This window comes from Prosopis cineraria, unplaced genomic scaffold, assembly GCF_029017545.1.
Source record: "Prosopis cineraria cultivar Desert tree isolate PC_DT_omini unplaced genomic scaffold, ASM2901754v1 PC2, whole genome shotgun sequence".
Lineage (NCBI taxonomy): Eukaryota > Viridiplantae > Streptophyta > Magnoliopsida > Fabales > Fabaceae > Prosopis > Prosopis cineraria.
This window is the reverse complement of record NW_026555333.1, coordinates 43,779,663-43,802,993: the sequence shown is the minus strand read 5'-3', so window position 1 is coordinate 43,802,993 and position 23,331 is coordinate 43,779,663. Positions and strand designations below refer to the sequence as shown.

Below are 23,331 nucleotides of genomic sequence, written 5' to 3'. Positions count from 1 at the left end.
TAATTTACTATAATCATATATAGTGTATTTTAAAAATAAAAAAAACTTTAGGTTATTTTCATTTTTTTATTTTTAAAAAATAAAAATGAAATCAATCTTGAAAACATTTAATTTCAAAACACGTATTCCAAAAAATTTTGAGGCTTTTTTTATGTTTTTTTGTCAATTAACAGTCAAATTTAATATTTCTATGTTAATGGTGAGGGTAATATTGTGTTGTTTTGAAATATTGAAGGAAAATATTGCACTAAAAATAAGTTTGAAGGCTAACAAAAGAACCAAATTTGCAGATTAGGGAAGAAAATGGGTGGTTTCAAGTTTCATGGAAGATGTATAAATTGTAGATTGAAAGAAATTCTTCTTTTATTTAAAAAATATAAAATATTTTTAACTAAATTTAGGTTAAGGGGTGTAAAATATTATAATACATGAATCTTTCTTGTAATTTTCTCTAAGCCTAAGGGGTGCATTTGTCCCTTGGCTTCAATGCAGCGACGGCCACGTTCGATGTGTGTGAGTTAAGGGTGTCCGAAACCAATTTAAATCAATTGTACCAAACCAAACAAATTAACATGAGTCCATCAAAATTGATTATAAATGAGACTTGATTTGGCTTTTATTTTAACAAAACCAATCCGTTTAATTTAATTCAGATTTTTGTCTTTAAAACTTGAATTAAATCGAACCAAACTTTATTATATTTATTTTTATAAATTTTTCTAAGCCTTTTCCTTTGTTTCATGTTTAAGTATTTGTAAATCACTAGTAAAAATCCTATTATAACTAGATAAATGTTTTTTTATAATTATTTATGATAATTTCCAATATATATTAGTTTTAAATATATATTAAATACCTTTTAATAGTTAAACGTGTGTTAAAAATATTTTTGTCCTCTGGATTTTTTGTTGAAAATAAAATTAATATTTTAAAAAAAATCAATGGATATGCATCCATATTGATTATTAAAAAAAATCTTACAAATATAAAATCAAACTTAATCCAAATCTAAATCAAACCAAATGGAACAAAACCTCTCAAATATCAAACCAAACAATTATAAGAAAAACTGAATATATTTCAAGCTTTGCTGAACCAATCAGTTCGATTTGATTTATTTTTTTTTTTTTAAAACCATGCCAAACTGGATTGTGTTTGTATAAATATGTAGATAGATAAATACTCTCTTCGGTTTCATTTATAAGTTACATTCTAGAATATTTATTTGATCCCATTGATAAGTCATGGTGTGATTTTTTTAAGGCAATATTTAAAAGGTATTTTCAAAATTACCTTTCATAAGAGAGAAAATAGTAACATGACATTATTTTTTAAATTTGTTATATAGAGACATATTTAAAATTTTCTACACTTTTATTCTTTGTATTTTTTTGCATTAGTATTGATGAGGTTAGTAGAAATGACTTACTCTCTTTGGTCCCATTTATAGGGCAGAGAGAGAAAATTCTTTTAAATCTATTTATAAATCACCTCATTAAATTTTTATTGCAAATTTTTTTATTTAACCTTCATTGAATATTAGAAATGGAAAATATATTATTAAAGCATATATATTTAATAGAAATAAAATTAAAAAATTATTAAATTTTTAAACATAGTTAATAAATTTTAAGATATATGTAAGAGTGTGTGGGGCGGATTGTGTTTGTATATTTGAGCCATTAAAAAAAAAAAACCTAAAATAGTTCTAATCGTGTCAGCCAGTGTTTAAAAAAAGGAGACTTTCGCACAGTTTGAATCACCGGTAACAAACATGGTGCATTTTCATGCGTTTGATCGTTAGTTGAGAAAGAGAGATATAGTTGTCAGCTGATTCCTGTCCCTGTTGTCTCTCCCAGCATATAGCTACATCCCATGCCAACACACTAAAACAATAAATTACACAGCCTCAAAACCTACTCAACAGAACAGATGAGCTAAGGAAGCGAAACATGAACTCTCATCACCAGGAGGCCCAAAATCATCATCATGAGCCATTGATAAGGATGGACGAAGAAGACGAAGACGATGCTTCTAATGATTGGATTCCTCATTATTCATCTGCACAAGTTGAGGAGTTTCTGGGAGATAGGACTATGAGAGAGAAGAAGAAGAAGACACTGAAATGGTGGATTAGGGTTGTTGCATGGGAGACGAAGCTGGTTTGGCTCTTATCATGGGCTGCTATAACGTCTGGTGTGTTCAACTACATGTTGATATTTGTTACTCTCATTTTTGTTGGCCATTTGGGTGACTCCCAACTTGCCGGTGCTTCTCTTGCTTGTCTTGGTCTTCAAGGTCTTGCTTATGCTGTCATGGTATGTATCTGCTTGTTATCTGATCCAATCTATAAATAACTTTCAACATGTTTTATCTGAATTAAGAAAAATAGTAAAACTCATTAAGTCTCAAAATTTATTTTTTTTAATTTTATCCTTATTGAATATACATACTTTAGTAATGCAATCGATTCATAAATATTTAATAGGAAAAAAATAAAAATTTATAGAGATATAACTTTTAAATAAAGCAAAATAATTTTTTATTTTTCTTATAAACAGGATGGGAGGGAATATATATAAATCATTATTAATTATTAGCTATTAAATGTGGACACAGTCTCCATTATTGTCTCAATCCCTCTCATATATCATATTCCCTCCTCTTTTAAATGTAGGAGTTAGATAAATTAATTTACGTAAGTTAAAAAAGTTAGCTAAATTGGTTGTTTGTAAAAATATATTGTTTATTTTCCTAAAAAACACTCCATTTTTCAAATTATCTCAGTTGAGTGGACTGTCTTGGTTATGTGTGATAGTAATACTCAATAGTGTAGCAATGAGTGAAGGGGATAGTTTGAAGCCTGAGAGACATGTGGGGCCCACCCATGGTCCCATCTCATTTTATTGTCTCCTATAGTTTGCCTCCAGAAAACAGGGCTATTAAAGTAGTATATTTATTTTTTTTAAAAAATGTTTTAAACTTTTCAGAAAATAAAATGCCTCTTTTGGTCACGCAGAAAATAAAACACTGAACTGAATAAATAGGACATGCATAAGTTATGTTGGGAAGGTATATAGAATTTCCAAATGAGTATAGTACATCCTTTTAAAAAGTTACCTGTGAGTCAACAAAAAACCAAGGTACCACTAGAATTCACCTGTGTCTAGCTATCCAAGGTCCACAATTACTCCTCCAATCAAGTATATAAATCACTTTTTAAAAATATAATTTGATTCACGAATTGTTTATTAATTAGGATTGTCTTATTTTAAATTAAAATTTTTAAATTATCTTTAAAAAGTATGAAAGAAAAAGACAAAAAAAATATTATATAATTAATTTACTTTTTGCTTTTTATTAAGGATTATGTTTAAAATTTTACTTACTTTTATTTTTTATACTTTTATTGTATTGATATTGATGAGATTGATGAAAATAATTTATAAATAAAATTGAAAAAAATATGTTATTTATTTATTTATTATTTATTGGTCTTCTTGGACGAGAATTTTGGTCACGTGGACCTATTGACCGCACGCCACAGCCACAAGAATTAAGAATAGTTTGTTGATGTTACCTACCCCAATTGTACCTATCAGTTCCATAAGTAGATAGAACCCAGCCTACTCACCGGTTCACAGTTCCCACAAAAATAATTTTATTTTATAAGGGGTATAAAAATGAAGCATGATCAGTGTAAACAAATAATTAATTAATGTGTGTTCTTTTTTTCCCCCATTCTTTGTCATTACACCATATGAAATCAAGTTTCGGTCTAACGAAGATCAAAACTTCAGAGTAATGTGTGTGTGTATCCACCATCTCTTCTATCTGTCCCTCCACCGAAACACGTGTGTTTAATTAATAACTTTTTTGTGAATACATATCCATATATATATATATATGTATGTATGTATGTATGTATATGTATATGTATATAATCTGTTTTAATTTATGTATATAATCTGTTTTAATTTATAATTATAGATGATCTGGATTGAATATAAAATGACCTCTCTTTTGACCTTGGCGCCATAAAATGTTATATAATGATTAAATTATTACATATAATTATTTCATGCATCACTTCCAAAAATACTTTCTCCCATTCTTTTATGAAAAGTTTAGGAAAGATAAATTTTTAGTTCTTTCTATAAGGCATACTTCATTTGGTTTTATTTGTTTTTATTCTATTTATAAAGCATCTTTATAATTTTTATGTCAATTTTTACCTTTTTGCTCTTATTGAATATTGGTAAAATTATTTAATATTAAAGTATTTTAGTTTTAAAGTATGTACTATCTCCGTTCCAATTTATAAGACACTTTTGGAGAGATTTGGTGTCTAGATATAATTTTTTGATAAAAATAAGGTTTTATTAATTATATTTTTCAATATTGTCCTTCCCATTATATTCTCTCTTTTTAATATTCTTTCACAAATATAATGGAGTATTAAATAAAGGGCATATTTGTAAGTTTATATTTTTCTTTTGAAAAAATAAGTTGTAAAGTGCATTTGATGAACTTTAATGGTATGCATGATTTTGTCTAAATGTGCTTTATAAAATTAAAACAGAGGCAAAGTATATTTAATAATGATAAAATTGAAAACTTACTCATTGCATTTTTAGACAAAGTTAATAAAATTTATGTTTTCCTTGATTTCATTCAAACATGCTAAAAGTTACTTGTATATAAATAGAAATAGAGGGAGCAAGTCCTAGAGATCCATGAGGGCAGGACTCATGCGCACTTAATCCCAAAGATTCTTAAATCTATGTGTCTCAGGATATATTAGTCCAAATAAGGTCCCTCAATGCCTTTCCTGGGCAAACTCAAGCCACTTTAGGACCTTCAACCCCTCAATACTTCAATCCACAGATCTTTAAGCACAGTGACATAAGCTTACACATAAAGATCATTGGTCAGATCTATTCTAGTTCACATAGTCCTCGTAGAAAGGCAAATACAAAGTATACTCTAAATCTTACTATGAAAGAAATAAGAAATTAGAGAATCAAACTTTCATAAGTGGGGGGGAGAGAGAGAGTTTAAAGAGACATGTTTTAGAAAACATATATTTTATTCCTCCAACGAGCTCTGTCTTACAAACTAGTTGAAGCCTCCTTATATAGACAAAGTGAGAAGGACCAAGGCAACTCCTCATGATTACAATAAAACAAACCAATTTCACATTCTTATAGACTTTAGGCAATCATGACATAAAGCAAAAGTAAAAGTAAAATGACATGACTAAAGCTGTCAACTTTGCTTGAAAGTCAAAAGTGGCTTTTGACAAAGTTTATTACAAGATAAACTTAACTCTGATAAAAGAAAATAAAATCAGATTCCCTATTTCAATTATTACAGGCTTCTGTGGATGCATTCTTGATTTGATGACAGATTGAAGCAACTTTTTTCTTCCTTTCGGCATCTTCTAGCTGCTGGAGTGTCATGCATGAGTTGTTCCAACTGGTCATCATCAAAATCTTGATCCATATCTTGAGAGGGTCTAAAAGTTAATGTGTCTTTTAGCTTTGAAAACAATTAGTAGGTTGGGTCTTTATTTGGTATAGGTCCTGACTGTCTAGTGAAAATGATGAAGGAGTGGGTGAGGATGCTTTGTCATATGATTCCATCTATGTGCAATATCCTTTTTGGATAACAAGACTTGTGAGCCATTATGGGAACTCATATTAGATAGCTAGTGATGGATTACTAAGAAAGATGTGCTGATGAGGGATAAGCCCAAGTGAAGAGCACTTAAGATTAGAATCCATTGCTAGAGAGTTATTCATTTCACATAAAATTTTTTTTAATTCACATAAGGTTGAATTTTCATGTGATGGCTAATCATGTGTGGTTTTCCATAAACAAGCTTAGTTGGCAACATAAAGGCTTTTTTAGCTATTAAGATGGTAGGGATGATGGACAATGAAAAGGGAATAAGCTTTTTGTTCATACAGGGGTTTTTTCCATAACCTGTTAATGAAAAATGAATAAGCTTTTTGTTCACATAGGGTTGAATTTTCATATGATAATTAGTCATGTGTGGTCTTTTCCATAAATTGTTGAATCTAGAACTCAAATTCAATAGTTCCAAGGTATAGTCAATTACATTAGAGACTTTGTTCCTTAGGTGTCTTATCATACTAGCCAACTATCTAGACTATTGCGGAAAAATCCAACTCCTTGGGGTCCCATTTAAATGAAGGCTACCTAATGCTTGCAGAAGATTTTTCAACATCCTCCTCTACTTAGGATTCCTAACAAAGGACAACGCATTCTAAATTGATATAAGTGATGATTATTAAAGAGCAATATTTATTGAAGAAGAAAATAGGAAGAGACATTATTGTGGCCATGCTAGCAAAGAGTTCAAAGATTCTAAAAAGCATTACCACATAGCCTACAACGAAGTCCTGGTTGTAAAACGTGGCATTTAAAAATTCAACTTTCATTTCAGCCCCTACTACTTTGTGGTAGAAATGAACAACATATCATTCCCAAAGATCCTTGATCAAAATAGAAAGATGCTCTTTGAAGCTCAACTCTTAAGATGGAAATATTGGTTTTCACGTTATAAAATCACAGTTCGACATATTAAAGGAAATCACAATACCATTGTAGACTATCTCACCAGATTATAGAAAAATATCATCCTTATTACCCTTTCACAAATTCAACCCCTTTTCATCCTCAACATTATGCCAAGAAAATTAGTATTCCTTACAGGCCATAGTCCAAGCTCTGTCCTTGAATTTTAAAAGCTCGTTAGAAGAAGTTTATTCTTTTGGCTTCACCTTCTTCTCTAAAAGACCCATATCCAACCACAGCTTGAATTCTTTGATATTGAAACTCCTTATCTAGCTGTTCCTTTTATCAGAGGTCCTATCCTAAATGAACTCATGTGGTACCTTTAGTCTCTCTCTACTTTGTGTGTGTCTTAGCCTTTCCTCCATTAAAAAAATTTCACTATATTTAAGACTTTGCAAATGAAGGTTCAAACCTTTGGAAACTCTTTGATTGGTTTTCTCCAATCTTTAGATGGCATCAAGAACTCTCTAAGATCATTGAATCAAATAGGTTATGGAAAAAATCCCTGCATGAACAAAAGGCTTATTCCTCTTTCATTGTCCACCATTCTTACCATCTTAGCGGCCAAGGAAGCTTTTATGTTGTTAACCAAGCTTGTTTATATAAAGCCACACATGACTGGCCATCACATGAAAATTCAATCCTATGTAAATTAGAAGAATTTTTATGTAAAATGAATAAATATCTAGCAATATATTCTAATCTTAAGTGCACTTTACTTGGGCCTATCCTTCATCAGCCCATCTTTCCTAGTGATCTATCACTAGCTATCAAATATGAGTTCCAAGAATGACTCACAAGTCTTGCTGTCCAAAAAAAGATGCTGCACATGGATGGAATCATATGATGGAGCATCTTCATCCACTCCTCCATCATTTCCACCAGACAGTCAGGACCCATATTAAATAGTGACTCAAACCTACCAACTATTTTCAGAGTTAAAAGACACATCAACTTCTAGACCCTCTCAAGATATGGATTAAGATTTTGATGCTGACCAGCTGGAACAATTCATGTGTGACACTTCAGTAGCTAGAAGGTGTCGAAAGGAAGAAAAAAGTTGCCTCAATTCGTCATCAGATCAAGAATGCATCCATAGAAGCCTGCGATAATTGAAATAGGGAATATGATTTTATCTCCTTTTATTAGAGTCAAGTTTGTCTTGTAATAAACTTTATCAAAAGCTACTTTTGACTTTCAAGCAAAGTTGACAGCTTTAGTCATGCCATTTTACTTTTGCTTTTGCTTTATGTCATGATTGTCTAAAGTCTGTAAGCATGTGAAATCAATTTGTCTTATTGTAATCATGATGAGTTATCCTGATCCTCCTCACTTTGTCTATGTAAGGAGACTTCAGCTAGTTGGTAAGATAGAGCTCGTTAGAGGAATAAAATCTTTGTATTTTCTAAAACATGTCTCTCTAAACTCTCTCTCTTCTCTTCTGAAAGCTTGATTCTCTAATATCTTATTTCTGTCATACTAAGATTAAAAGTATGCTCTACACTTACCTCTCTCTATAAGGACCCTGTGCACTAGAATGGATCTAACTAACAATCTATGGGTGTAAACCCATGTCACTATGCTTAGACATTCATGGATTGAAGTATTGAGAGGTTGAAGATCCTAAAGTGGCTCGAGTTTGCTCAAGAGAGGTGTTAAGAGGCTTTTATCTAGATCAATACATCCTGAGACACATAGATCTAAGGATCTCTGGGACTAGGCGTGCATAAGTCCTGCCATCAAAATTCATTGTCCATTAATTTTTATAAGTCACTTCGCATAAAAGAGTTAATTATTAATTATTTTTTATAACTAGATATTAAAAAGTTACATGAGAGAGAAAATGATTTAAAAAATGATATATTTAATAGGGATAAAGTTAGAATTTTCTTTCTCTTTTAGACAGAATCAATAATTTAATTAACCACATCTCCTTAATTTTAACAAGTTACTTGCATAGTTAAAAGTAATTTATAAATAAGATTGAAAAGAGTACTTATTATATTTTTTCATATCGTCTTTATTTAATGTTGATCTATGTTTTCCAAGCTTGAGTCTTTGAGTTCTCAAAGGACGGGTTTAATGACGTAAAAGTTGAAAACTTTGCAAGTACAATATAGTACATGCAAGTTCACTAGATACAGTGGCTAAAAAATAAGTGATGGAGCAGGTAGGAATGGCTAGTCCAGTTCAAACAGTGTGCGGTCAAGCATACGGGGCCAAGAAATATGCAGTGATGGGCATCATCTGTCAAAGAACAATGATGTTGCAGTTATTAGCAGCCATTGTTCTGAGCTTCTTCTTCTGGTACTCTGGTCCAGTCCTCAAGTTCTTCGGCAAAAACGACACCGTCGAGATCGCAGAAATAGGCCAAGTCTTTGGACGTGGACTCATCCCTATGCTTTACGCCTATGCGCTTGTGTATCCCATGCAGAGATTCTGATTTCTCAGAACATTGTCAACTTTCTGGCTTATGTTGCTGTTGGGGTTTTCTGTTTTCATCTTCTTCTCACGTGGCTCGTCGTCTCTGTTCTAGGGTTTGGTCTTCTTGGTGCTGCTCTTACTCTGTGTTTCTCTTGGTGGTTGCTTGTGTTCGTCACTGGCCTTTACATTGTTTTAAGCCCTTCTTGCTCCAGAACATGGACTGGCTTTTCTCGTAAAGCTTTCAAGTTGAAAGGATTGTGGACTTATCTCAAGCTTCTTGTTTCTTCTACCGCCATGATGTGGTATGTACGTGTCCAATAATCCTGTGTGTGTCGGATTTGGGGTCTCCTTTCCCTTCTAACACCTAAAATCTAAACCTTTTTATTTAAGAGAATTAGATGAATCTGTTTTTTTTTTTTAACCATTAGTTGAGATAAAGGGCTGAGATTTTAGATATTAGACAGAGAAATGGACACCCCAAATTTCTGTGCATAAGAAAAATTAATCTGCATATGATTACAGTTTCAATCCTAGATGTGTGTGTCTATCAATGTTTTAAAAATTAAACTAGCAGGTTCAAACAAGCTCTTGATCTTGTTTGGTACAACCCGTAGAACTGGCCATGAAAAAAATTGGTTAACATAATAGATAAAACCGGACCGATTTATCTCAAAATAACTGGTTCAAATTATTTTTTTTTTAAAGGAAACTCGTTTCATGGACACAAACCGCATAATTCATTGCATTTCTTCCTCATTTTTCTTTTTATTTGTGTTTATTTTTTCTTACACCTTTAAATCTCTTTTTAATATGAGAATATCTTTTTAATCTTTGCGCATCCTATTATTTCCATATATATATATAGTGTAAAAACTTTATTTTTTTTAATTTAGCCTAAATATGCCTTCAAAAAAATGGTTTTTGAATTATATCTTTGTGGATATGTTTCTCAATTTCTGAATACAAATATATCATCAACAATATATCATACTATCAAACATTTACAATATTTACTTAAAAATAATATATTTTATTTTTATTTCTTATTATATCATAATACATAAATTAAGAATATATTAGTTAATATATATTGTAAACTGGTTTAACCACAGTTCAATCAATGATCCAAACCAGTGTCTTGTCTTGTCTAATTTAATGATTGGTCTGGTCTTTAAAATATTAGTGTATGTGTATGTGGGTGTATATGTATTCATGGAAAGTAAATTTAATTGGGTTAACGAAGTAACAAGTCATATTATTAATAACTTGCAAGCTTTGATACTGTTAATTAATTGGAACTCTTATGAACCTTTGTCATGAAATTCGAATATTGTAGTTTGGATGTAGGGTTTGCTCTCGCTGTGTATGTTCTATCAGAGATGCTTCCCAACTCTACCATTGCAGTCGACTCTCTTTCCATTTGGTAACACTTAATTACTATTCATTCCTTCAATTTCTTCCTTAATTTATATCTCTGGATCTCATATATCTTTTTAATCCTTTATTAATTTTCTTTCAGTCTCAACTATGTCAACTGGCACTCTAGCTTTGTCACTGGCTTGTTACTTGCCTCCAGGTCTGTCACACACACAGACACAAACATGGCCATGGAAGTTTGAGTTTATAAGTCGTCCTTCTACTTTTATGAGTACATATCGTTTGATGAAGCATTACGTGTACGTGCATGCAGTGTTAGAGTAAGCAATGAACTTGGGGCTGGAAATGCGAGGTTGGCAAAATTCTCAGTGGCTGTAAGTAATGGAATTGGCATCATCATCTGCTTGCTCTGTGCTGTGATTGTTTTGGTGTTTCGTGTGCAACTCATTAAGCTCTATGCCTCTGATTCTCAAGTTATTCGTCTCACTTCCTCTTTGTTCCCTCTTATTGCCCTCTACTTTCTCATCAATGGCAATCACTTTATCCTCTTTGGTAAGCACCTCATTTCATTATTAATTTCTCCTGAACAGAAATTAATCATTATTTGATCCTTATTGCTACTTTTGTCTCAATTAGAACTCAATATATCTTTAAAATACTTTGATTTATTACAACTTAATTCCTACAATTTTAATTTAGTTGAAACTCAGTCCTTGAATTTTGTTTCAGTGTAAATCAATTCCTATAATTTTAACTATTTAAATATTGATATTTATATTCTATAAAATCAAATTGTAAGGACAAAAAGTTATTTCTTAAAACTTAAGAACTAATATTTTAAATCACTAAAACTATATGAATTAATGATTAAGATGTATTAATGAGTTAAAGTTTGGAGACTAAGTTTCAATCGAGTCAAAATTATAGAAACGAAGTTGCACCAATCGAGATAAAATTTAAGAATTAAGTTATAACTTATGATTGAGCCAAAACTATAAAGAACTGAGGGACTGTTTGATTGTGCTTCTTTTTTTTTTAAATGATATTTTGTAATGCAATTTTCAGAATTATTTTTAGGACAAAACAAAAAATTGTTTTTTTATGTTGCTTGAAAAATAATTTTAGTTAAAAAATTGACCAATAGTTGTGGTCGTCAATAGTTAACCGTGATGGATTTTGATAGTAATTGACCATATCTTATGGTAATTTCTAGTAATTAAATGTAGTATGCTTTGAAACAAAAAGGAAGAAAAAAAAAAGAGATGAAAATAGTTCTAAGATGTTTCTATTTTTTATTTTTGAAAAACAAAAAATAGAATAAGTTTGAAAAAAATTTAAATCCAAAACACTTATTACCTAAATGAGTTTAATTTTTTATTTAGAAAAACAATTTTTAGAGCAAAATCAAGCCTTCTCCTTATTATATGTCCTGATTATTGTTTTTTCTTTGGTCAATTATACTCTTAAAACTGATAATGATGGTGATGATGACATATATACATACACATGTCAGGGCAAGCAATAGGAAGTGGACGACAAGCCATGGTGGGTTGGATAAACTTGGTTGTTTATGCTATTGGCTTCGCTCTTGCCTACCTTCTTGGCTTCAAAACATCACTAGGCCTTGCTGTGAGTTTTATCACACCCTTCATTCATTTCATATATATTTGTGTGTTTATATTTCATACTATTTACTTTGAGTATGAATTTATTTTTACTATCACCCAAAAAAATGAAAAATTAAAAAAAGATACACTGCAAAATTGAAGTGATTTTGCAAGGATTATTAATATATAGATTAATTTGTGAAATTTCTGTTGCAAAAATTTTATGAAGAATTTGTAAATGGATATTTCATCGTAAATTTTCTATATATAGTGTATTCTTATGGAATAATTTATCATAAATTTTTCAAACGGATTTTAATGAATACTGTAATGTAATGTAAATATTATAAATGAACTGTATTACAATCATGTTGGTTATGATAATTTAATTTACAATGAGATAATGTAATAGCTCAATTGATATAATTTAAGGTTATCACTAATAACTAGCTAGTTCTCTTCTTTGTAACTATATTAATTACTCTCTTATAGATTATGAAAATTAATTAGTACTCTCTTAATCGCGAGGTTGCTGGTTTGACCAAAAATAAATTACAATTAATATTTGTGTTCTAATTTAATTATGTGGTTTAATTTGTGATGATTGTTTTAGGGTCTTTGTTGGGCTTGGGTTATTGGAATTGCCCTAGAGACAATTATTGTTGGTGGGATCATAATTCTTACCGATTGGGAAGTTCAGGTAATGCTCTATAAATTTTTAATATCACTTTTTTCTGTTACTTCAAAAAAAAAGGTACGTTAGTACTTATTATTTAGGTTTTTCTAAAAAAATCAGAAACAATTTTTTGTATTTTTAGATATTTTCTTATAAACAGAAATGAGAGCATCGTTATGGAAGACAGGAAAAATAACATATATAAAACTGTATTTTGATCTCTTTACCAAAGAATTTTCTTTTGGATTTTTATAATTAATCTCTTTTGGAAAGGAAAATTAAATTATCCATTTTTTCACACAAAACATTTAGTAGACTTGCTTGAATCACCTTAAAAATAACTTGAGCATTTTTTCTATTTCCAAATTTGATACAAATAGTCTCATGTTAAAGTTACAAATAATCTCTTTATTTTTAATGAAGATTTGTATATATTTTTAAAATGAAGGAAAGAACTACTCCCTCTGTTCAAATGTAAGGTATTTTTAATTAAATTTTAATTTACTAAAATAGTTAATTATCTTTAAATTAATATCATATTTTTATATTTATTTCTATTTAATATGGTGCTTTTACTTTAATGTAAATATAAAATAATTTATTTATTATGAGCATTTTTAAAAAAATATAATGACTATACTTTGAAACACTAAAAATGTCTTATATTTTTTAATATCCAATTCTTCCTACATTTTTGAATGTAGAGTGTATAAATATTAAAATGTGCAATTTAATCTTTATTTTAAGATAATTACTCTGCGTGTGTGTATTTCAAATGGAGGATAAGTTTTTTATTTATTTATGCAGACACACATTAATTACTCTAAACAAAATGGCATGCATGCTTTACTTTATATTTTACTTTGACCTTTGTGTAGGTGGAAAAAGCCGTGGCTCGTTTGCAAAATTCCGCCGATGAAAAGATTCTGAATGACTTGATTGATGATTAATATTAAAAACATTCGCTCGTTCAAATTGATTGATTGATTGATTGATTCATGCACACTCTTATGAGCCAATAATCTCTAGTGACGTGAAACTCACCCTTATAAGTGTTTATCTTGTTGTATGTAGTTTTTAAAACTATATAACTTCTAAGTGAATCTTTTATTGTGTTCTTAAGTACCCCGCTCAACTTTTCATTTTTCATCAAATAGGCTAATCTCACTTGCAAATTAATGGTTATGATGACAAATTGTAGTTCAAATTTTAATTTGATATGTGGTAACTTAGATTTTAGCAAATTTCTATTTAAATATTAAGAAGTTGTAATTCTAAGTTTGATGAGTTTAAGTTTCATTTTGAATTTTAACAAATTGTAGTTTAAGTTTTGACAAGTTATTCTTTTAAAAGCGTTAAGAAATTTTAGTTTGAATTTTATCAAGTCATCTGATTTTGAAACTCTAGAAGCAAGTTGTAGTTTAGATTTTTGACAAGTTATAATTCATACTTTAACAAACTATTTTTTAAAGTATTTTGATTCTTGACTATTTGTATCTAGAATAATGACATTTGATGAGTTATAATTTGGATTTTGATAAGTTATTGACTTCAAATAATTTCTTAATGTTTTAAAGAATAGTTTGTCAAAATTTGAATTGCAACTTGTTGTGGAACCTTTGGTGGCCACTGGCGATGATAACTTTATCAAAATCTGAGCAACTAGACCATCACTAGAGCTCCAATTCTAGCCAATAGCCATGGTGGTGGAGGTTTTTTTTTAAAAAAAAAAGATAAAAGAAGGTTATTTTTGCAATTCATCAAAAAGAATAATTGCATATCAGTCCCTTAGTTCTAGCTTGTCAAATCCTCTGTTTTTTTTTTTCATAATTAGGTTTTTTCAGGACCCTTTGATGAAATTCTCTCTTTTTAAATTGTGAATATTGCATCCCCTCATTCTTTTATATTTTTTACAATGCACAAGAAATTACCTAATTTAAGATTATATCCACCTTGATAATTCGCTAGTCTTTTTAACACACTAGCTTTATATTTTTTTAATTTTATTTATAAGTTATTTTCAGTATATTTTAATAAAAGTAAATAAAATATTAAATTTCATTGGTTCTATTTAGAAATTCAATAAATTTTTAATTCTTAATTTTATCTCTATTAAATATACATCCTTCAAAAATAAAATAATCAGCATATCAATATCTTATTTACCAAAACAAATACGATCTGGATCTACTATAAAAGGGACAAGAGGAGAGGAGCATATAATATTCAAAACAAATAATGGATATGTTTCTTTTTGAAGTGGGAGTAGGTTGATCAAATTTTTTTTTGAATTAAAAGAGATAATAACACAAAGTAACAAAGTACAGGCTAATTAAAAACATAAGATAAAGTACAGGCTAACAAAGTATCAAAGATATAATAATTTTCTAAACTGAAAACACCAATCTGATCTTTTTTTTTTTTTGAATTAAAAGAGTTTTGAATTAGAAGAGATAATACAAAGTAACAAAGTACAGACTAATTAAAGACAGAAGATAAATTTCTCCCATTATTCACCATCTTAAGACAATAAGGAGATGGGTGATTAAATATATACCAACTTTCTAAACTAAAAGCAACATTCCTAGTTAGGAAATGAGCATAAAAATTAGCTTATCTGAATATGAAGTTTACTGTGACTTGCCACTCTCTGTAAAAGCGACCTGGCTTGTTCAACGAAGTCCCTGTAAGGTTGATCCATATTGCAACAATAAATTAGGTTGATAGCTTCAGCACAATCTGTGAAAACTTTGAATCTACAAAAGCCTCTATTCCAACAAAGAAGTAAACCATATACAATCCCAGTTAGTTTCGTGATTGCTATTGGAAAAGTCCCAACAAAAGCATTGAAACCTACAACCCAATCAGCCTTATAGTTCCTTATAACTCCACCACATTTGCCTATGCCATGTTGAATAGAACCATTAACATCCAGACTTCTCCCTCCTCGATCGGGGAGAATCCATTTCTCATATTGGACTCCATATTTCTGATTTAGGGAAGGGGACATATTCATCATACTAAGATCTGATTTTACTTTTATCAAGGTAGTAAAACTCGATCCAGTTTTGTCCAGATCCTCATTCCCAAAGAGTTTCCTACATCTTTCGCACCAGATCCCGGCAGACATACCTAAAGAGAATAGACCAAGGTACCTGTCTAGTGAACGCGTTACCAACTTCACTCTTGAGATTCCAAGCTATCCATTCCTCTCTAGTCATGCTCTTGAAACAAGTCCAAAGCTCCGTCTTGACGAGACACCTCCAGCACTCCTTAGCATGTGTGCAATCTCTAAGGAGGCCGGTGCGTCACATCTTCACTCGTGTTGCATCTAAGAGGACAGGCATAAGAAGTTGACATGCCTCTTTTAGCTCTCATCTCCACTGTATGAACTTTGTTTGTCATGAGCTAAAGGAATGCTTTGATCTTCTCCAGACTCCATCTCCATATGTGACTCCAGATCCTAGCATTAGAATCCTGGTTACCAATAACAAGAAAATCATAGGTTGATTGAACATGAAACTTGCCATCATTGGATGGTTTCCACACAAATATATCCTCGCATCTCTCAATCCTCAGGATAGGGGTGCAAGCAATTTGGTGAACAATATGACTAGGCCACCATCGCTCCATTCTTCTAACATCCCATCTCTCATCAGTACAAACATAATCCGCCAGTGACTCAATAAGCATTATAGGAGTGACTATGAGCGATATGGGCCAACGGCACACCACAACTTGCCTAGTTCTCAGTCCAGAACATGGTACTTCGTCCATTATTGATTTGTCTCCCAGCTCCTTCAGTGAATTTTCCCCAGCATTTACAGATAGTGTGCCAAGTTAGAGATTTCCAGCATTTATATTTTGGACTTAAGCACTTGAATCCAAGGGAAGTCTTCATTATTAAGAAATTTCCACTAAAGCTCACAGATAAAAGCTTTATTTTGCTTCTCCATATCTTTAATGCCTTAGCCACCATTCCTCTTATCTTTCAAAACTGCGTTCCAAGACATGAGGTGGACTTTGTGTTGTTCCTCACTAGAGCCCGACAGGAAGTTACGACAAAGTTTTTCAATCTCCACGAGCAGTTTTTTAGGCAACACCATGGTCTGCATGTAGGTTGATCATTTTAAAAAAATATACTTAAAAATTGTAGAATTTGAGTAATAGAATAGTAAGAGGATTCATTGATGACTCCAGATTTTATCACTCCACCTTTTTTTTTCTTTCCAAGATGAGTGTGGCAAAAGTTGGACAGATCATTTAAAAAAAAAAAAATCAAGCGACGTTGGCTTGCAGTGATCTCCTGGGAAAAACCAGCCAAGTTTTGCAGGCACTGTGTAGTATGTACAATAGAAAAAGCGGGGGACTATGTCTATGTCTATTAGTTGCTCATGTGAATCTACCATTTTGTGTTGCCTCCCTCCCTCTCACCGACCGTTTGGAGTATCTTCGTCTCGCATCTCTATCTTCTTCTCTCCGTCCTGCGAAATTTTCTTCATATCAAAGTCTAGAAAATGTCTTCCATTAATTCCCCAAAATGTCTGCCATCTTCGATTCTTTCCCAGGGTGCTGGTTTAGATGCCGATCGGGAAGCTTTCGTACGCGCATGGCCAATCTGGATGGCCATTGAAGTCTGAAGATGCATGGAAGCTAATGTGTTGAACAGGTGGTGGGGCCACTCATCCGTGCTGCTAAATTAATATTTTCTCAGGGTCGTGCGTCACTATCATGTTTGATGTATCTTAGCATTTCTCTGAACCACGAGAGCAATTGCATTTCCTCAACCAACCAATAAGTCAGGTCAAACAACGAGGAAAAAAAAAAATCAAGCAATAATTGTCTTTATTTTTCAAATCTTTTGTAGTTGGTTGTTTCCTTAAAAGAATCTTCTCATTTGTCTTCAGATAAAGTATTATAACGTCTGCACTTCATTTCTGCAAAAATGCCCAGAACCAGCCTCAAAAGTCACTGCAGAAAAGAAATCATGAGCTGAGTTCAGGACAATCAGCCTCTGCTATTTCCCGATAATAGGCTTTATAGTGATGTTTGGATTCCACATTACACTTCAGCAGAGGTAGAGGACTTGCTGGGACATGGCGAGAAGCAGATGGTTTCTATGAAATGGTGGGGCAGGGTTGTTGCATGGGAGGGAAGGCTGATTTGGCTTCTATTATGGCCTGCTGTTATTGCTGGTGTATTCAACTATATGCTAACTTTCATTACCCTCATTTTTGTTGGCCACCTGGGTGACTCACAGTTTGCTGGTGCCTCTCTTGCTTGTCTGGGACTTCAAGGTCTTTCTTTTGGACTTATGGTACGTATTTCAAAATTCAATTCAATTTTTTTTTTTTTTTTTGCTTTAAAATTGGTTAGAGCCCTTGATATGTTTCCTAAGGATCTGTTTCTTATCAGAATATATCATAGTGAAAAAATGGATAGGTAAAAAAAAAAACAAAAAGATTTAAGAAATGATAAAGTTAGATGTGATAAAATTTAAACATGGGGTTCTCTCCCATATCAGGGAATCTATTCTTGGGGAGAAAGATAGAGGAGAGGTGGCTCCAACATGTATGGGTCCCTCTTCAACTTTTTACCCCCTCTTCTAAGATCTTTGCGGATGCTCCCCGGGTTGAAATTAAGGTTTATAGTTATATTATACCCTTGTTTCTAAAAAATTTGAGGTTTATGGTTCTTTTCTTCTATCAAATAAACTTAACTAATTAAAAAAATTATTTAAGCAGATGCAAGTCATGCTGTTGTTCAGTCTATTGAAACTAAGCTGATTTCCGCTTTTAACATTTGTTAATTATTACCCATAAACACAGTGTGTTATGGAAAACAAACAATGGTCAATTTTATGTACAACCTCTAGCTAAAATATATTTAAGCAGGTAGGAATGGCTACTGCAGTACAAACTCTATGTGGGCAAGCATATGGGGCCAAAAAATATGCAGTAATGGGCATCATATGCCAAAGATCCATTATATTGCAGTTAGTAGCAACTATCCTTCTAACTTCCCTATTTTGGTGTTGTGGTCCACTTCTCAGCTTCATTGGAAGATCGGAGAGCAATGGTATTGCAGAGTATGGCCAAGTTTTTGGGCGTCAATCAGTCCCTCAACTCTATGCATATGCAGTTCACTTCCCTTTGCTGGGGTTTCTCATGGCACAGAACTTAATGAACTTTCTTGCGTACCTAGCAGTTGGTGTTTTCTTCTTGCATGTGCTTCTAACATGGCTAGTGGTTTCTTTTCTAGGCTTTGGCCTTCGGGGGGCTGCTCTTACTTTAGGCTTTTCTTGGTGGGTTCTTGTGATTGTCACAGGACTCCATATTACTCTGAGTCCCTCTTGCAAGGAAACTTGGACCGGTTTCTCAATTAAAGCCTTCACGTTAAAAGGACTCTGGCCTTATTTCAAGCTAACTGTTTCTTCTGCTGCTATGATATGGTATGTGTCAAAACCGCTCTATGGAAAATTTTCAAGTAGACTCGATTGGTGGAAGATAGATAGATGCAAGACAGGCACACTTTTGAATGAAACCCACCTCTGATTTGCTTTCATGCCTACCCTAGGAACTAGGGAAAAAATGGTGCATCAATGTGCTAGCCAAATTTTTTGAGTACTCGAATTCACAATATTGGCATGCAAAATAAGATTTGTATGTCTTTTTTCGGTGTAGCAGTAATTAAGGGCTGCTGCTATCGAAACTCAAATAGTCAAATTTACCAAGGTCTCTCTGTTTCTGTTTGGTTTAGATTTTATTATTTAATTTATTATGAAGTTGAAAGTGATTCTGTTGTATCTTTGCAATTGTGACAGAGGGAGAAAGAGAGGGAAAGAGAGAGAAGAGAGAAGAGAGGTATAGAGAAGAGAACAAGGGGAGTAATCTGAACACGTACCGTATCGTTCAAGTCATATTCTGAATTTACAATAGGTATCTATTTATAGGCTAGGCTCCTGCCCATTGCTACTAACAGTTATTAACTAATCTTTTTAACTAACTTCATAACGTCCTTTCCCGCTACTTACATTTATTATAAATATCTATCAGATTCTGGATAAATTATTTTTTTCAGTGTTCTATGAAGAAAACTCCTTTTTGAAATGTTTCCTGCAAACAATTTACTTGGAGTTTGGACAAAATTTCCTTGTTGATCTGTCTTCTGGACACATATCCTAGTAAATGAACTAATTTGCTTTTCAGATCTAGCGACATGTCTGCACACACATAGCTTTCCCATTCCAATTTTCCTTCTCATAGTAGTGTCAGTGAACTCTTACTTTGTGTTGGCTTAACTGTATTAACCATTTAATTCATTAAGCGTTTTTCACTAGTCTCTTCTGCGCTTCATTTCCTTCTTTCTGTTGAATACTGACTCAAAAGCAAGTTGCTATCCTAACAATGTATTGCAGAACCAATTCCTTACAATCCTGTAAATTATCCTATTACATTTCCTCTCATACAACCCAAAAAACAACATTCCTCTGTGTATGTGTATATACATATATATATATATATATATATATCACCGATATCAATATCAGTATCAAATCTATGGCAAGTTGCACTGTTCACAAGCTGTGGATAGTGAGACTTGTTACGCAACCTTCATGGAATGCATGGGAATCATCTAGTCTGCACATCTAAATATAATTTCAAATCTATAAAAAGCTGCACTATTCATAAGTCATAAATAGTACATCTTGCTTTAGACTCTCTGCAAAATACAGCTCACAGTCTAGTTTTGCTTAAAATCTCTACCTGGTGATCCAAAAGAAACATTTATCGAATGGTTGTAGCTTGGAAGGATGGTACCCTCTTTCAGTGTATTTCATATCACAGATGCTTATCAACTCTACCGTCTCAGTGGACCCTCTTTCTATTTGGCAACTGATATTTTTTTCTCCATTTTTTTGTATCTCTTTAGCATAAGTTTCATGCCTCTAAATAGAATTCCTTATAACGTGTAATTGTGATGCTTTCAGTCTCAACTACATGAACTGGGACAATAGTTTTTTTGCTGGCATGTTATTGGGCTCCAGGTTGGTGCGTGTATGGAATCAATTGATTTCATGTCAACCTTATACACACATTTCAGCATTTTATTAACGAGTAATTTCTATGCTGGTCTTTTATAATTTTTTTTTTGTGCGGGAATAACTTCATAGAAATTCACGAAATCAAATGGTTTATTCTTTATTTGAACTTATTTTATGTTTCATTTCTGCTATTTTGATTGGATCTGGATGTAATGCAACTTGAAATGAAGGGAAATGACATTTGAAGACCCTTGAAGAACATTACTTACAGTTAAGGACTATGAATTTTAGGTATTTCAAAAAAAAAAAGTCAAGATTTTTGGCTGGAATTAAAATGTTTCGAATGTGATTTTTTTTTCAATACTCATGTGTCATCTTTTTAGTACTCAATTTTGTTCTTCACTGTACTCATCTTTAATATTTTCAATTTATTAGTATTCAACTTTGATTTTTTCAATACTCAGTTTTTATTTTTTTCTAGTATTGAAAATATTAAAGATAAATATTAGAAAGATCAAAGTTGAGTACTAAAATATTGTAATAATGAGTATTGAAAAAAATCAAGTACTAAAAAAAATGAAAGAAGAGCATTAAACAAATCAACTAAAAAATTAATTCCAGTGAAGGATCTTAGCGACTTAGTTCTTAGAAATTTCTAAACATTGGGGTCCTCGACAATAATTAATTTTTTGGCCAAAAAAAAACTATATTTAATGAAATTTGGGCGTATGAAATGCTGATGGCAATTTCCAATCCGACGGTAGATTTCTTGAGAAACTTATCTTATAAAAACCTATCAAATGTTGCAAGATTTATTTCATTTGATCCTGTTTTCAATAATCCTAATTCACATGATTCAATAACTTTTTTTTTGGGTATTTTTTCTCAAATCCTCCATCGCATTAATAGCAATCAGTTTTAATTAAAAAAATTAAGGTCCAATATAGAAAAAATAATAATCATTGGATTGTATATGCATTGTGATTCGATTTTTATAAAATTAAACCTAAAAAATCAACTAGTAACTAGTTGCTCTTGAAATGTGACAGTGTAAATTTGCAGTGTTCGTGTAGGTAATGAACTTGGGGCAGGTAATCCAAGAGTAGCAAAACTCTCAATGGCTGTATATAGTGGAATCAGCGTCCTTATCTGCTTCGTTCTCTCTGTAGTAATTGTGATATTTCGGGTTGGACTAATCAAGCTTTATACTTCTGATTCTGACATTATTCAAGTCACATCTAGTTTATTTCCTCTTGTTGCCATCCATCCTCATCAGTGGCTATCACAGTGTCCTCTCTGGTATTTATTTATTTATTTATTTTTCTTTTTTTGCTGCTTCTCTCTTGATTCTTAGTTCTGTTTCTTAAAACTGATGTTTTCTTGAGTATGTCAGGCCAGGCGATTGGAAGTGGACGGCAAACTCTGGTAGCTTGGGTGGACTTTGTTGCTTATTATCTTATTGGCATCCTCTTGTCATGTGTTCTTTCCTCTAAAACCAGTTTAGGAGTTGCTGTAAGTTTGGACTCTCATGAGTCATTTGGTTGCTGAAGAGAATGAGAATGGAATGGATTATATATATATATATGTATGTATGTATGTATGTATAAGTTTTCATTTTACTATGATAAGCTAATTATACTACTTTTATCTTGGTATCAACTTTGTTGTGGAAAAACCCAATTATAACTCTCAATTTCAGTAACCTCCTTGTGAATATGATTGACTTGTTTTTTTTCTTCACATTTTGATTAGTTTAGTTTTTTCTTTTATTTCTTTAATTCATTTTATCGTTATCTTTTCCAATAATCAAACGGATCTTAAAGTATTTCATGCTTTCTATTAATCTTATACAAGTAAATAAACAGCCTGCTTGATGGTGATGATGGTAAAATATGCATTTTAGGCTTGTTATTGTTTAGGGCCTTTATTGGGGTTTGATTATTGGCCTTGTTCTTCGGACAGCAACAATCACTATCATTATGTTCCGAACGAACTTGGGATGCTAAGGTTCTCAATTTCTGACCAAACAAAACCTTCTCCATTTCAAGCTCTATCCCCCCCCCCCCCTTCTCTCTCTATATATATATGGAATAAATATAACTTTTGATCCATATATTTTACTCGTGTTTTACTTTTAATTTCTATAATTTTTTAATTGTTTTAGGTTCCTATACTTTTTTTCAATGTTTTAGGTCCTTATACTTTTATTTTTCATTATTTTGAATCCTTTTAAATTCATTATACATTGCTTATAGAGGGACCAAAAATAATGAAAAATAAAAGTGTAGAGACTTAAAACACAAAAAAAAAGTATGAGGATCAAAAACAAAATACGAGTAAAGTATAGGGATCAAAAGTTATATTTACCATATATATATATATATATTCCCTCCCTTCAATATTATAAGACATTTTTTTCAAAGTATCATGTCAAAAATATTAGGCATTTTGAATTTTTAAGGTGCAATCAATAAAGTTTTTCAAAAAATATCCTTAATTAAGGGTGTGATTAATAAAGTTTTTTAACTAACACTCTATTAAATAAAAATAAAAATAAAAATAATGTATAATTTTAAAGATAGTTAACTAATTCATTAAAG

The 23,331-nt window shown here is 31.6% G+C and overlaps 1 protein-coding gene and 1 pseudogene across 2 annotated transcripts; both read left to right on the top strand.

The window, feature by feature from the left end:
• Positions 1-1,876: 1,876 nt before the first annotated feature.
• On the top strand, positions 1,877-13,809 carry LOC129302226 (protein DETOXIFICATION 41-like; annotated as a pseudogene).
• A 3,844-nt stretch (positions 13,810-17,653) lies between these two features.
• LOC129300966 (protein DETOXIFICATION 41-like) lies at positions 17,654-19,655 on the top strand. 2 transcript variants are annotated; one of them, XM_054939565.1, is made up of 2 exons: positions 17,654-17,984; positions 18,740-19,655. In XM_054939565.1, the coding sequence occupies exons 1-2, from the start codon at positions 17,798-17,800 to the stop codon at positions 18,868-18,870; spliced, it is 318 nt and encodes a 105-aa protein (XP_054795540.1). In that variant the 5' UTR covers positions 17,654-17,797; the 3' UTR covers positions 18,871-19,655. The 2 variants fall into 2 exon arrangements, with proteins under 2 accessions (XP_054795540.1, XP_054795537.1); XM_054939562.1 differs by having other exon boundaries at positions 17,654-18,004.
• The last annotated feature ends 3,676 nt before the right edge of the window (positions 19,656-23,331 follow it).

What these genes read in the sequence shown, in the direction of transcription:
- LOC129300966 (XM_054939562.1), top strand. Translation starts at nt 17,798, where the DNA reads ATGGTTTCTATGAAATGGTGGGGCAGGGTTGTTGCATGGGAGGGAAGG. An exon ending in GTCTTTCTTTTGGACTTATG is followed by an intron (nt 18,005 to 18,739) that starts GTACGTATTTCA and finishes TCCACTTCTCAG; the next exon opens with CTTCATTGGAAGATCGGAGA.